Source organism: Thermobia domestica, chromosome 9 (genome assembly GCF_964235325.1).
Source record: "Thermobia domestica chromosome 9, izTheDome1.hap1.1, whole genome shotgun sequence".
Taxonomy (NCBI): Eukaryota; Metazoa; Arthropoda; class Insecta; order Zygentoma; family Lepismatidae; genus Thermobia; species Thermobia domestica.
Genome location: NC_137462.1, coordinates 238,803,979 through 238,819,182, shown reverse-complemented (window position 1 = coordinate 238,819,182; position 15,204 = coordinate 238,803,979). Strand labels below are relative to the sequence as shown.

General features: G+C 35.0%; 1 protein-coding gene across 1 annotated transcript in view; it reads right to left on the bottom strand.

Moving 5' to 3' along the window:
• The window catches only part of LOC145660630 (uncharacterized), a 47,911-nt gene that overhangs the window by 10,726 nt on the left and 21,981 nt on the right, over positions 1-15,204 (bottom strand). Inside the window, exon 2 of the mRNA XM_081725911.1 lies at positions 1,198-1,506. Coding sequence (XP_081582037.1) covers positions 1,198-1,506 — 309 coding nt within the window. The remainder of the gene's footprint in view (positions 1-1,197; positions 1,507-15,204) is intronic.

Genomic DNA, 15,204 nt, shown 5'->3' with positions numbered 1-15,204 from the left:
ACATATTTACTTGACACACTAGTTTGATTTACTTGGTGTGAATACGAACAAAAAATGTTGCTTCTTCAAATGTAGATGAACTAATACTTCCCGCAATTTACCAATGGTTTTGCACATCAATTAAGTCTTTTTATTTCTGTCTTTCATCAGAAACTTGTGGCCAATGGCCCATCTCGTCCAATTTTACATATGCCACAGGTACTGGTCCTTTCGTACACCTTCTGGCTCCTAATTGTTCTTCAGGTTCCCTATTCTGACGTCCAGCTCGTTTTCAAGTATTGGACTTCCTATACGAAACAAGGCATTCTTCAACTGTAGCTTTGAATTGGTATTTATTTAGAATGTCCTAGGAAGGAATCCTTTGTTCCAGGTTCGTTTTCGGTATAAAAGTTGTGCTCTGTATACAGATAGTAAAGAATCTATTAAATCAACCCCTCCTATGTGTTTATTATAAACCAATATTAGCTTACTAGTGCACATCTTTAAACATCTTTATTCAAAGTGTGTTGCACTTGGCTAATTTTCAAGTATTTCGCGATTGGCCTTTGCCTATATGATGTTCTAGTAAGGGACCTACTTCGTATGCCTGATATATCTAATAACATGTAATTTAGAGAAGCCTTTGCACATAAACAAATTATATCTATTCCTGTTAATTCAAGCATTTACGTGCATAATAGGTACATCTTTCTCACTGAAAGTATTTCAGATACTGTTCGATAATCTTGTTGTTTATTGAAATTCGGCATCTGTCTTCAGTATCGAGGGCATATGAGGCGTACCTACACTTTACGATTCTAACCAAATCAAGTAATGTGCTCAATGCTCTGTGATCGAAAATGGAGCTCTGGACCACGTGCACCAAATGTGCGTGCATTATCCATTGGAGCAGCTAGGACGCAAAGCAGTGTTTAATGTTAATTGAATGTCTTAATTGTTGTTGGTACACTGGTTAAAATAAAAAGTTTGATTTGGATTGTTATTTTAATTAATTTTATTATAGAATAGTGTAGTACGGTTGAAATGATAATATGTAAAATACAAAATAGATTCTTATACTCAAACCATATCAAAATTCAATGCCTAAAGTTTTTAAGTATTTTATACGGACTTCTGAGGCAGAAATTTCGAGAAACATTAATGCAACTGCTTGAGACTCAGAATAAGAGTTTCTTAAACATGTACAACTTAACATACCTCTTCTTCACCACCACCACCTCCAGAAATTCCACCTTCAGCAATACCTCCTCCAATTATTCCTCCAGAAATCCCATCGTCCGGTGGAAGCCCTCCAATTACACCTCCTTGTTCGGTACATGTGGGACATGGAGTTGTCGGGCGGATAGGTTCACATGTAGGACATGGTCGTATTCCTCCTCCTTCGTCCCCACCTAGAGTATTTGTTGGAGGTGGTAGGTACGTATTGTCAGGGCCAAATGGTTTATCAGGTGTTGGATAAGAGTATTGGCCCTTCGCTGCAGATAGAGCCAAAAGAAGCAAGAGATCCTGAAAATAAAATAACTAGAGTGAGACAATTTCCCATAATCTTTTTCAATAAGCACAAATTAATTCTATGTAAAATGTTCATAGAGTAACAAAGCCAATCGCCTACTCTCATAATTTATACTGGTGGACTATATTGCTATAAACACACCGTTATCTCTTCTCAATAAGTTTAAATATAAAATTCTTTGTAAGTTATAATAACGGTTTCATTAAGGGTAGCTAAAATTATTGTGTTAAACTATTAAGGGTATAATAATGAAGAAACACTTTTATCAATGTCTGCTGTGGTAGATCGTAATGAGACCACACTTGTTTCAATCATTTTTTCATTTTATGATACTATCAGCTTTGTTTAACTAGAGTCGGTATTATTTAATGAGTGAAAATGGTTGCAATCCAGTACAATATTGAATTTACACAGACAGAAATGTTTTATCACATCAACAAAGATAATGTTCTAGACTGTTATTTTTTTATTTTTAAAAAAGTAATAAAACATTTTGTTTGCCAGGATCAGTTTAGTTTGCTGAATCTGATGTAGTTTCAACAAATAAATTATTTTCTTTTGTGATTCTATCGTTGTTAGTTTTTGTGAAGGATAAAACAGGACATCTGAGTGGTAGACAAATAAGATATAACGGCGAATTTCCAAACTATCATTTTCATTAACCCTAGTACATTTGATTTTTGAAAGTAGGCAACCAGCTTCATTACTTTTATGGACACTCTACACAGCAAGACGCAAGGATTAATAGTTTTTTCGGTATATGAATTCATTGGTTCAGCATCTAAATCAATATTAGGTTGCTGTGAATCAAATTTCTGCCCCAGAAACGTCAGTTCTAAAGATGAGAAAAATGAAAAATGCAATATTTGTTTAAACACAATAATCACTGTACGGTTTTAAGATCGCTTATCCAACAATTGTAATCCGTGGTGAAGGAAGTCTAACATAAGAAAAGTCCTCAATTGCAAGCTGCAGCGCTCAATCGTCAGGGAAGGTCTTCTCTCCCAAGAAGTGACCAAAATGCCGAAATAAATGGTAATCAGTGCGAGAGATAACGAGGGAAAATTGTGGTTGAAAAAGAAGAGCATTGCTATTAAACATGATGACACTGCATCTGTTGTCCATTGCTGGATACTTTCAGACAAGTTGGCGGTAAATTTCTTGGAGTTTGGTACTGTAACGATCTGCATTAATGCTTTCACCTAATCTGAGACACACGTGATGAATCACTTCTACTTATAGACCTCCATCTCTACGCCAAATATATATATATATATATATATATATATATATATATATATATATATATATATATATATATATCTTATTAGCATTTAAAGTTAGGCAGATGAAACTTCGTGTATGAACTCCCTATTAAATATAAGTTAACAGCTTTCAATCGTTTTCAAAGAGTCAGCTTCTGAAGAAAAACTGGAAGATATTTCCGTAAGTTTTCCTCTGTCTCATCACCTTGGGAAAATGGAAGAGTTCTTTGGATGAATTTTGGAATATATCAGACATTCCTTGAGCTTTTTTAAACAAATTACTCCACTTTCATAAAAATACGTGAATCACTGTAGCCGAAAAAAGTATCAAGATTAAAAGTTTAAGGCTTTAGCGTGTGAGATTTGCCACAAAATTAATGGTCAGGAATGAGTGAATTTGTGATTCAGACAGAACAAGAGAACATAAGACTCCAATTATGCCTCTTAAATACAGATCCTCGTAAGTAAAAATGCACAGGTCAACGTTATACAAGGTCGTGCGCAAGAAGTTGAAGGTCGGACTCGATAAGTTAAAATTTGTACTATACTAATAGAGGAGACTTTAATATGGAAATGAAATTTCGTGAATCAATTTTTACCTGTTTACAAGGTGATAGTAACCTTCTGCAGCAATTTTGTTCTCAGATGAGGCCAAGTTTTATGTTTCGGGAAAAGTAAACAGGCACAACTGCCGAATTTAAGGGGATAAAAATCCATTAGTTTGATGTTCATATACTGGGTAGTCCCAAAATCAACGTACGGTGCGTGGTTTTAATGGACCACATTACTGGTCTTTTTCTTCTTCGAGGGAGATAAGATAAATGGTGACATCTATCTGAATATGTTACAGACATTCCTTGTGTCGGATCTAGCATGTTAGGCATAATCAATGACTTCCACATGCAACAAGATGGGGCATCACCACAATCTCCCTTGGAGGTTCGATGCTTCTAAGCGAACAATCTCAGGAGAGATGGGTTATCTGAAGAGAACCAACACCTTAACACAGTAGTTCCCAACCTTTTTTGACTAACGACACATTTTACTATACGCCAACAAAATCACGACACATTTACCTGATCTTTTACAAATCATAATAATATAAATTATAGTAGTGTAAGACTGAGTTTCTATGAGGTAGTCACACTAGGTAGTTCTTAGCATTGTTGCTGCAGCTGGAGGCGTTAACTAGTACAGCCTCTCTCAAAATTTATTTTGACTAATTATTATATACTTCCTGGTTTTTAAATTTTAAAATTTCACGATAAGCCCTATGGGTATGTGTGACACATCAGTGTGTCACGACACTCCGATTGGGAGCCAATGCCTTACCCTGTAAGGCAACCGAACTGAGCACCTTGTGATTATTGGCTATAGAAATTATGTAAGGCCGAGCCGTGTACACAAACACAAAGCTAATTTGAACGACCTGAAAGACGGTACAAGTTGATGTGATTCTGAATATCCCGAAGGAGCTCCATCACCAAACAATTCTCCATTTTAGAGAAAAAAAAGATTACAACAGTGTTTGAACGTGAATGGTGCAGTTCTGAAGGTTAGGCGACGCATCTTAACAAGCAGGAAAAGTTTGAGTCTCATCGTAAGTACACACAAAGTTTTGTGTTAATAAACTCAATAGTTTCAGCTTAAAAGTTTTAGTTTCCTGCAGGACTGTCTGTACATTCTTTATTCCTATGTTTATTTATTCAGTATATGCAATAAGAAATTTGTTAATTGTACGTATATTGTGCATGTACATAGTATGTATATTAATTGTGAAAACGGCCGGAAAATCTCGATTGCTACGGTTAACTTTTTATATAAGCACACAGAGAATAATCACAAATACATTCTATTTTTTTAACAAAATGAATTGCTATATTAATAACAATACTATTGTATATTTACTATTATTACAAATACACATAACGCACATATCAGAATCACAAGCAACTATTTATTTATTTATTTATTATGATATTTATTAATTTATATACTATTATTGTATTAAGTATGTGTAGTTACTTGATTATCGGAAGTTTAATGTTTCTTTTCACCACCAAGATTGTAGTAAATGTAGATCTATACCGTATATACGTTCCGAATTATATTAAACGTAAAAGTACAACTTGACGTATAATCCGAATTATATTAAACGTAGACCTACAACTTAACGTGTGATTCGAATTATATTAAACGTAGACCTAAAACGTAACATATAATTCGAATTAAATTAAACGTATACCCATAACGTAACGTATAATCCGAATTATATTAAATGTAGACCTACAACTTAACATATAATCCGAATTATATTAAACGTAAGACTAACAACGTAACGTATAATCCGAATTATATTAAACGTAGACCAACAATGTAACGTATAATCCGAACTACATGTGGTTGCAATGAAAATCGAATTTATATATACTGTTCCAAATACGGAAAGCGCGAGAGCTAAGTGTTCAGTCACGAGAACCATTTTTCTATTGCTTAAAATGGTATCCAAACCAGTACTTGAGTTTCTAGCCAGTCAAGTAGTCTATTTTCATCTGGGATCTGCGCATAGAAGGCACACATATTAACCACCGGAGCCCAAAGGATCATGTACAATTTATTGTTGATATTAGTGAACAACATTTACGCTTTAGGATGGAGCGTTTCAGTATATAATAAATCGCAAAAATCTGCAAGTATAACCCATTTCCTATGCGCTAAAAATCATTGTCAACTACTAAGTGAAAGTGAAAAGATTACATGAGAACAGTATTTTCTTCTGAAATATGTTTTTAAGAAGGTAAATTTACATCACTTCGCCGCCTTGACTCGTCTTTTAAACATCATATATAAATATAGTTGCCACACGCATTAGTGAGAGTTGATTTAACTGAAAGAAAGAAGGATCAGTCAACTTCTCTTAATGCAATTGATTGATGATTCAAATAAACTTCTTGAAAATACACATTTCCGAAAGCATTTGAAGAACATTTCCAGTATAACCAACATGAACTAACTAGCATAACCATTATTATCCTCGAGGTACCCCAACAAACACGTTTCCTTATACTCTAATATTAGTTATACTGCAAAGAGAAAGTATGATTTTCAAAAGGAAGATTTACTATCAAATTTTCATTTCATTTCTGAAATATGTTATGTTAAATCTTATAGTATTCGACTTCGTCACGCTGCTTGAACGAAATGAGATAAAATATTTCAATTTATTGTCAATTTATATTATTTTATGCCCTTTCGGCTCAGGAAGAATAATAATTAAAGCAAATGCATGATGATGGAAGAATAGGTGGAATCAGTATGTTGGAGGAAATAAGAGTACCGTGAGAAATCCTACAGACAGGATGTTGTGAACCACAAAAGTGCTTCGCCGAGAATCGAAAACCGGATCCCATACACCAAAGGTGAGCGTTCTACTACTTAACCAGCTTGCTTTCATCACGCTGCTCAAAAAGAAAATATTAATATCTTAATATACGAATATTTAAATTGTAATATGTGTGCCAAGAATTTAGCTAGTTTCTATTATGAATCTTGTGTGCATAAATATGAATAACGAGAAACTACGGCATTTATTCCGAAGTTGGGCGACCGCTTTTGCCACGGTTTTTCGCCTTTATCTCACTTCCACACTTTCTGCAATTTGTTATTAGGTTCACTAATACGTGCTTTTCGCAAACTTTTAAAAGATTTTGCTCGTTATCAACGTATTGCTTCACAAATGTTAAAACTGTTAGTTCATTGCCCTTGTACATTCGCCATGTTGATAACATAAATGCTCTTTCTTCCCAACAATGCAACTGTTCGATTACCTTGCGCCAAGTTGTTCCCTCCGCTTGCCGTATAGTCCTATGTTTATAGCCGCTTATATATAACAAATAAACAGATTTTTCGAGACTCTCATATATTACCATGCACACAAACGATCAAACTATCCATATCTTTCCTGTAAATTTTAAAAATTTTGCTGGAAACGGACGCCCAACTTTGGAACTTAACCCGAAAATATAGCTTAGCACTACATAATTTTCAAAAGGAAGTAATGTTAATTTATATATACCATACGTTATTATTTATCACTAGAAAAATCTGAGAGTTTCTATTTTCTCAAGAATAATATTCAGTTTCCTGTTGAAATAAACTTCCATATCAAAACTCTTGTTTATGCTAATTCTCATAAGGAAGATCAAAATGTGAATTTGAATTTTACTTCAGGCTCAATCACTTATTATTACTGACAGCTTTCTGTTATGCAACAGAAACATACATAACATCATATTTACTTGTTAGTACTTATTCTGATTATTATAAAACGTTTAAGGGAAAAGCAGTGCATTTTTAGCACATATATCAAATCCAGGAAGTTGTTCCAACATCTTTCTTTTACTTTTTCTTGTCTTCTTATCCTTTCTTTTCTGGCTTTTCTGTAGTTACTCAAGTTCTAATTCACATGCACACAGAATGACTACGAAGAATGGAATTACTCGTATTTCATTGCCGTTCAGAATATGACATGAGATTACATTCGGTTATACATTTGCATGAGATTATATTTGCGTCAACTCAATGCAAAAACTGTGTCTGCGGTAACAGACATAGCAAGCAGTAATAATTAATATTTGTATGTTTTAAGTTGTTTGTGCTCTGATTTTTTGGGAAGGTTGCTATGGAATGAGGTCCAACATCACTTATTTGATTTTAATAAAACGATCGATATGTATAAAAATCGACTATGTTACTACTATTAATTCATATTTAGAGTAAAAGATTCTCAGTTGTTAAGAAACGAAGCAAATATTAAATTACTGAGCTTTTTCGTAACCTTAAAATAAAATTGGGCATATTTGCGCTTGTAGTCTTCGTTTAGTTATTTATTTGTACAAACGTATAACAAAATAGATCGCATATGTATCTTTGATGCGTGTGGATTTGAGATCGATTTTCGGTGTCTTACAGAATTTTCTGTGCTAATATAGCGCAAGGTAATTTGATATCTAATTAAAATAAATCTTTGAGTTTAAAGTCCAACGATTATACCTGCTAAGCTAAGGGAAACGGGGCCTTATGCAGAGAAGTTCTGAAGTGTGATTAGTGCCATACTAAAGAGTCCTACTAACATATGTTTGCTGCAGTAGTCAAGCGTTTAGTATGACGCTAGTCGAAACGACTCTGCATAAGGCGGATGATGATTAAAGCAACTGAATGATGATGAAAGAATTGGTAAAATGAGAAAGTGGGAGGCAACGGGAGTACCCCGAAAAAACCCACAGCACTATGTTGTCCACCACAAACTTATTTGCCCGGGGACCAAACCATGGACACCACGCACCAGAGGTAAGCCCTCTACAACTGAGCACCGTGCTCCCCTGGAATCTAAATTAAACTAAAAACATCGAACTTTTGTTTAGAGATCAATATAGAAAGAAAAACTAATGGAACTAAATTTCTTTCTTTCAGTTTCATGTCATATGGTTATGCCCTTTAGGCAAAGGGTGACGGGGAAATTAATTTGTTGACCATAACAAAAACGTGTGAGCGACCACATTGCTTTCAGGGTAATATTGATTGGGGTTTAATTTAACTTACTTAATATTAGTTACATCATATTTAGATTAATCTGGCTAACGTTTCTTAAGTGTATTAAGGGAAATCATGCTTATTATTTTTAAAATATATTTAAAAAGTTCTTCACATAATTATTTCAGAACAGTGCCCCAGTTATTAACTTACACATTTTGTCATAGTTTCTTCAAGAAGCTTTTACTAATTTCACCCATTAACCTAGAATTCATATTAAGCGCGTTTTCATATTTTACTGAGCGCTTTTATTGTTCCCATGTTATGACCAATCTTATAAATATGAACTTTCAATATTTAAATTCTTTCAAGTTATTTCAAACTTTCTACAACACATTCATCTCAACATTAGCAATTTTTCCGTAAAACCCTGAGCTTTGCAGTTTATTTTTATATATTACGAGGCGCATCCAGAAAATAAGTTTTCCACGGGTTCCATAGCTAGGAAACGGTATGTTGCGCGAAGCGACCACGTGTACGTGAGAGAGTAACGTCCTAGCATGGAACATGCACTAGCGGAACTTCCCTACTGCTCTCAGTAGCATCGTGGCAGTGGTTGAAGATGGACGTTCCTATTCCAGCTCCCGCCACATGTGAAGTGCGAGCAGTGATAAAGTTTTTGAATGCACAGGGCATAGCACCAATGCAGCATGAGCAAGCAGTTCCTAAAGATTTTCCGCTCCTTATTGCACACCACTCTCACGGAGTGCCTGTTGAAGCATCTGACCCTAGAGCACAAAGCAAGGCGCACAGAGTCAGCATTGACATTTTTGCAACGATACAGCTGACGATGGATTTCAATCGGTGCTATGCCCTGTGCATTCAAAAACTTTATCACTGCTCGCACTTCACACGCGGCGGGAGCTGAAATAGGAACGCCAAACTTCAATCACTGCCACAACTCTACTGAGAGAATTAGGGAAGTTCTGCTGGAGCATGCGCCATGTTAAGACCTTACTCTCTCACGTACATGCAGTCGCTTCGCGCAACATACGGTTTCCTAGCTATAGGAAACTTACTTTCTGGATGCGCCTCGTATATTAAACTTAACTCTGTAATTGTGCAATTGATAGGCTAATGCTTTAGAGTAATGTTTCTCCATGTTTTGTAAACGTCTGTACTGACAGGATTATTACAAGTGATCTTTCCAATAAGAAATACTGACTTACGTTTAATGACAATCACATATAGAGTATAAAGGTGGTGTCAATAGAAAGAAAAATTCAAAAGGTTTCATTCACAACATTAGAATTCTTTTTCGAATCCATGGTATTTAATATGGGGCTCCTTTCTTAGTGAACACATATTGAATCTATAGTCCAGTTGTTTGCATACTTATTGAAACATATTAGGAACCATCTGTTGGAATATTAAATCTGAATGTTCTGTTCAGGTTGTGGAAGAATCAATAATGGTAACATATCTATGAACAAATTCCTAGTGATTATTTCTCCATTAAACAAGGAGGAAACCTGCTCACGGGATATAGTACAAAACAAATTCATGATGAAAGATTCACACTTTTTTCTCAAAAGTTTGTGAACTTTTCGTCCCACGGATCAAACTATTATGCTTTTCCACGCTACCAGAAGGTAGAAGATATCACCAACGTCGAAGACTAATACTTAGATGAAACTATCAGTTTCAATTAGTTTCCAAACTTTCCCAGAAAGAAAACCACTTCACTTCGTTGGTTGAGTTTAGGGACTACAATTGGTATGGACAAAAAGGAAGTATTTCCGCAGAATCTTTCGTGCAATCACCTCCTGTATGTCCAATTCTTTGCTAACTTTGACGGTAATTTCTGTAAAGTTCATGTGAACCTTATATGGACACCACCAGACCCGTAGAGGCATTTGAGGTATTTATTATATGATAAATAATTGTCAATTATTGCCACCTACGTTCTCAGCAAAATCATGGAACTAGATTGCTTTATAAGAAAAGAAAGAGTTCAAATCAAGTATAATATCAAGATTTTCAGGCTACACCAACTATTTTTCTGCTAAACAAGTATAGTTTTATTAAGAAAGTGATCAAATATACATGTCGAGTTATCAAGTTCGGGGGATCCGGACTCGGTAGATCCCCGGTGGGTACGCACATGGTTTATTATAATAAAACACAAATCTTATTTAGGATTTAGAGATGATATGGAGCTTGTTGCAGAACCTGAAGAGAAAGTCAGTACGATGTTTGAGAACTTGAGGTAGGTCTGTGAAGAATATAAGATGAAAATAAGGGTTAGAAAGACAAAAGTGATGATGATTGGAACAAAGGGGTCGTTGTCAAATATAGGAGTAGTAGGGGGAGAAAATAGTATAAGTGACTAGTTTTCGATACCTGCGTAGTATTATTAGTAATGATATGAAGTGTGAACGTGAAATAAAAGCAAAGATAGGAATGACAAAAGAAGTCTTTAGAAGGAAGAAAATACTATTATGTGGGACCTTGAATAAATAGTTGAGAAAAAAGACTCATAAAGTATTTCCTTTAGAATATTGTACTGTACGGGTCAGAAACACTTACGTTACGGAAAAATGATGAGGAACGACAGGAAGCTTTCGAAATGTGGGTGTAGAGAAGAATGAAGCGAGTTAGTTGGTCAAGCGGAAAACGAATGAGAAAATGTTAGGAATTGTAGGGGTGAAAAGAACAATTTTAGATATTATTAAGAAGAGGAAGAGAAACTATTTGGGACATTGACTACGAAGGGACAGTATCATAAGGGACGTTTTAGAGGGTATGGTCGCAGGAAAGATAGGAAGGGGCGAAGGAGACTACAATTAATGGACAATATCAAAACAGAAAATTCGTACGTGAAGACGAAGAGGTTAGCAGAAGACTGTGGAACATGGAGTGATCTGTCAATAATGGCAGAATACCTATGATGATGATTATAGTTATATCAGTTGTGATATTATCTCGTGAATGAAATTGAAATTTGTGTTACTCCCTCTCAAATATATATGATTAGAAATTCATAAATTTATAATGACTTGATTGATTGAGTTTTAATGTTGACATCAGCATTATAATAACAATACACAATATGCATACATCAGGCGGTCTAAAACTTATGCGACCATACTTAGCGAGGGTGATGCTAGATGTAAAAATAAGCTGAAAACATAATATTAATTTAAACTTTGACTACTGAGGTCTTGTTTCGGCGGTAGTGCCAGACAAAGATATGAAGATGTGGCAATACCACAAGATCCATTACAAGATAAGCATCTAGCACAGATAGCGTAGACGCGCTCCTTCATGGCTAAGCGGATAGCGTACGCGCCTTTTGCGTAGGAGACCCGGGTTCGATTCCCGGCGGGAGCTCATGTGGTTCGGATTCCACGTTAATCAGTAGGTCCACGTCTCATATAGCCTCGCTGCTGCAAGGGACGTTAAACTCAAAACCAACTCAACTCAGATAGCGTAGAGTATTGGCAATTTCTGTGACTGGCAAGCAGGCAATCCGAGTTCAAATCACACTAAGGGTTCCAGTTATTTTCTAAAGTGAAAAACAAGAAAACAATGTGGAAACAGACAAATTGATTCGATTTGTTTTCACATTATAACATTCAATTTAATATATGCCAAGTGGGCTTTGTGATGGACAAACACCGTATTCGTGTGTTTTCTTGGAGTTCTCCTGTTTCCCTCCACTTTATTCATTCCATCATTGCATTCATTTCTTATAATCACGGTCTCTTGTAGCCTAGCCGGGATAACCGTGGAAAGTAAAACTGAAAGATTTCATTTCATTTTCAATTTCAATTATACGTATACTCTATAAGGTATCGGTATAGTATAGTATAGAACAGCCATGTGTAACTATAACCCTCTGGCCGCCCCCGAAACACTGAACGCTTTACTCCGGCTCCCCTGACTCGTCATTGAAAATTAATTTCTTACGTAATCTCTTAAACTAAGCTGAAAGCTTTCTTGAATAACTGATGTCCGCCTTGTAAATATCCTCCGTTTTGGAACACCCAGTGTAGAGTGTACCACTGGTCAATGGCAGACTGGTCACATGTTCCACTAAAATGGTGAATAGATAGATTTTTCTGTTGTTCTTTAGTAAGTAAATATTTTGGTTACCTTATAACAGTTTTTATGTTCTTGAGAAATTAGTATACAACGAACGATATTATAAATTGAATAGGGCCATTCAATTCTGAAAATGTTGTACATTATCTGATAAGATCCTTGATGCTAGTAAGTCCTCTGTGGTTGGCCCACTCCCTGTTCCAACTTGCACATGCCTGGCATAGACGAAGATATAGTATTTGCGCGCGAAGTCAAGAGAGAAACGAACTGTTGAGAATAGTACAGAGAAAGTCACATCCGACATTACCTTTTACTGCTCTAAATTTTTGTTATGCCTGCTTTTTGACGGGAACGTTGAGATGATATCACTCACATAAGTTCACGGTCACAAGTACTCTTTTTATTATACAACTGTTCTAGAGACTTACACATAAAGTAGACATTAATTTTTAATGACATGAAAACGTGAAATAACACACGAATAAAAAGAAAGAATGTGACGTTTGTTGTGTCAGTGTTCCTCTCAATTATACGTTGTCTTCACTCTTTGTTTTAGTTTCGTCCCCCGTAGCCAACGGCCTTGCTCATAACTCAAATTAAATCATAAAAGCTCTTCTCAAAAAATTTACATAAAATCTTGACCCAGTTTCTGCCACGAAATACTTGTTGACAATTACATTTTTAAACTACGTTTATTTCTAAAATACGTTAACTAAAGTAAGTAACAGAAATAATTAATCAACAAGTTTTAGGCTATTTAATATGCTATTGCTTCTTATATTACAACATACAAGGTGGCCACAAAGTCCCTGAGAATTGCATACAGATGTATACAGGACCTTAAGATTATTGTTACTGTTACAAAATTAAAATCTTTCTCAAATCTTGGGATCAAATTGGATAGGTCACTGTTACTTCGATACAAACGTCATTTTTACTGATACTTGCTTTTAGCAAGCAAAATTGTGGTCGAGCTAGAAAGCAACGCAGGATAGGTATCATTTCAGTGAAATACTTCAAATATTCCGCCATGCGGCGGTAGCCTAGATGCGTCAGGTTACTATAACTTCTTTTTGCTGCGTAGAGTTTCGGAAACCCTGCAGTTATTAATGAATTTCTAGTAAATATCGAAACTAATGTAGTAATTCAATCTAAGTAATTCTAAATTATCAGATTTAGTGATTAAAGTTTTCGCATTTTATATTTGAAAATTACACTTAGCAAATCCCATTCGTTGAACACGCTGGAACGTGTAGTAAGAAGCGAGTAAGGAATACACATTAGAAGTATAAAGCCAAGATGCAGGTAGCACTATTGAATCCGAGACAGAGTGCCAACTTCCGTCGCTCTCCAGATCCATAAAGTTAACAAGCGCTATCATTTCCATTCATTTCATACAGTCAGAATGACAGGTCTATATAAAAGAAAAGTGGTGACTGTAAGTTTTGCTCGAATTGATGAATTCGCAGTTAGGAGTTGGATTACCTTAACGCCTACCTACCAACCGGACCGCTCGGCTTCAATCCTTGGTAGAGGCAACCTAATGATTTATACATTCGTTCTATCATCGTCCAAATGCGGCTCAGTTCACGTACTGTATCCTTTATGAAATAAGCAGAGACAGTCGAAGTCTTGTGAAGAAAACATAATTTATATGTAACTTTACTCCCACGTCATTCACAAGTTACATTGGCATGTTCCAAATGGAAGGGCGTGCCTTTTCCTTTTGTTAACATGTCGTATACAAAAGAATAAGTGAAAAATAGCTTCATTACTATACTTATTTACTCCGAACATTTATTATTATTTCTTTGACAAAAGCCACATTGTGACTTCTTATAATGTAAACAAGATGCTTCCTGTGCATAAATTGACTATACATGGGTGATTAGACTTTATTTCTGATTTTTAAAACAAGTTTAAAACAGTAAAAAGAGATTAAATGAAGTTAATTTTTGTGAACGTTCAGAAACCTTCATCATTAGAATATGAGAATATGGTATCCTTATACGCACTACAACACGAACATAGTAAATCCTGAAAACTTAAATCGTGAATATAACAGAGGTTACACCTTGTAAATGTATTTTTAGTCTGAGTTAAGTGGTTGATAAGCCGTAAATCTCGATGGTTTGGATTACTAACAATAAGTCATATTGTTTCGTGAGATCTTCTGAAATAATGATCTACATGAAGTGATGCTATGCAATTACGTATTTTTCAAAATACGTAATAAAAGGGAAATAAATGTAATGTTAATTTTGAATTTGGCTCGCAGAAAGAAATTATTATAGAGTATTTTATTCCATTAGCTAAGTAACATTACAAAACCCGTATTGTAAACTGGATAATGTTTTACACGCATCGTAAAATTGTGAAATAATTAAGTTTTAAAATTATACAGTCTGGAAGAATAAGAGCAAAATTATTAATGCTTACATTGTATTTAAAGCAATTAAGCTCATTTACATTTTTGCTTCCTCATGATAGTTGTGAAGGTTTACAACTTGATGTTAATTACTTTATTCATACAAACTTAAAAAGCTATTTAAACTTTGAAAATGAATAATTGCCAGAAAACAACTATGATAATGAACTAGGAAACGAAAAGAAGGTGAACATTTTATTTTGTGGAAGTTAGAGAATATTTCATTTCATTGCATTCGTGGTAGTTATTCGAAATAAGATACTAGTACTTTGCACACCTTTACCAAGGACCTAACTTCTTGATGCTATAGGAAGTTAGAATGTCTTATATGAAAGAAGTATTAAACATTATGTGAATAA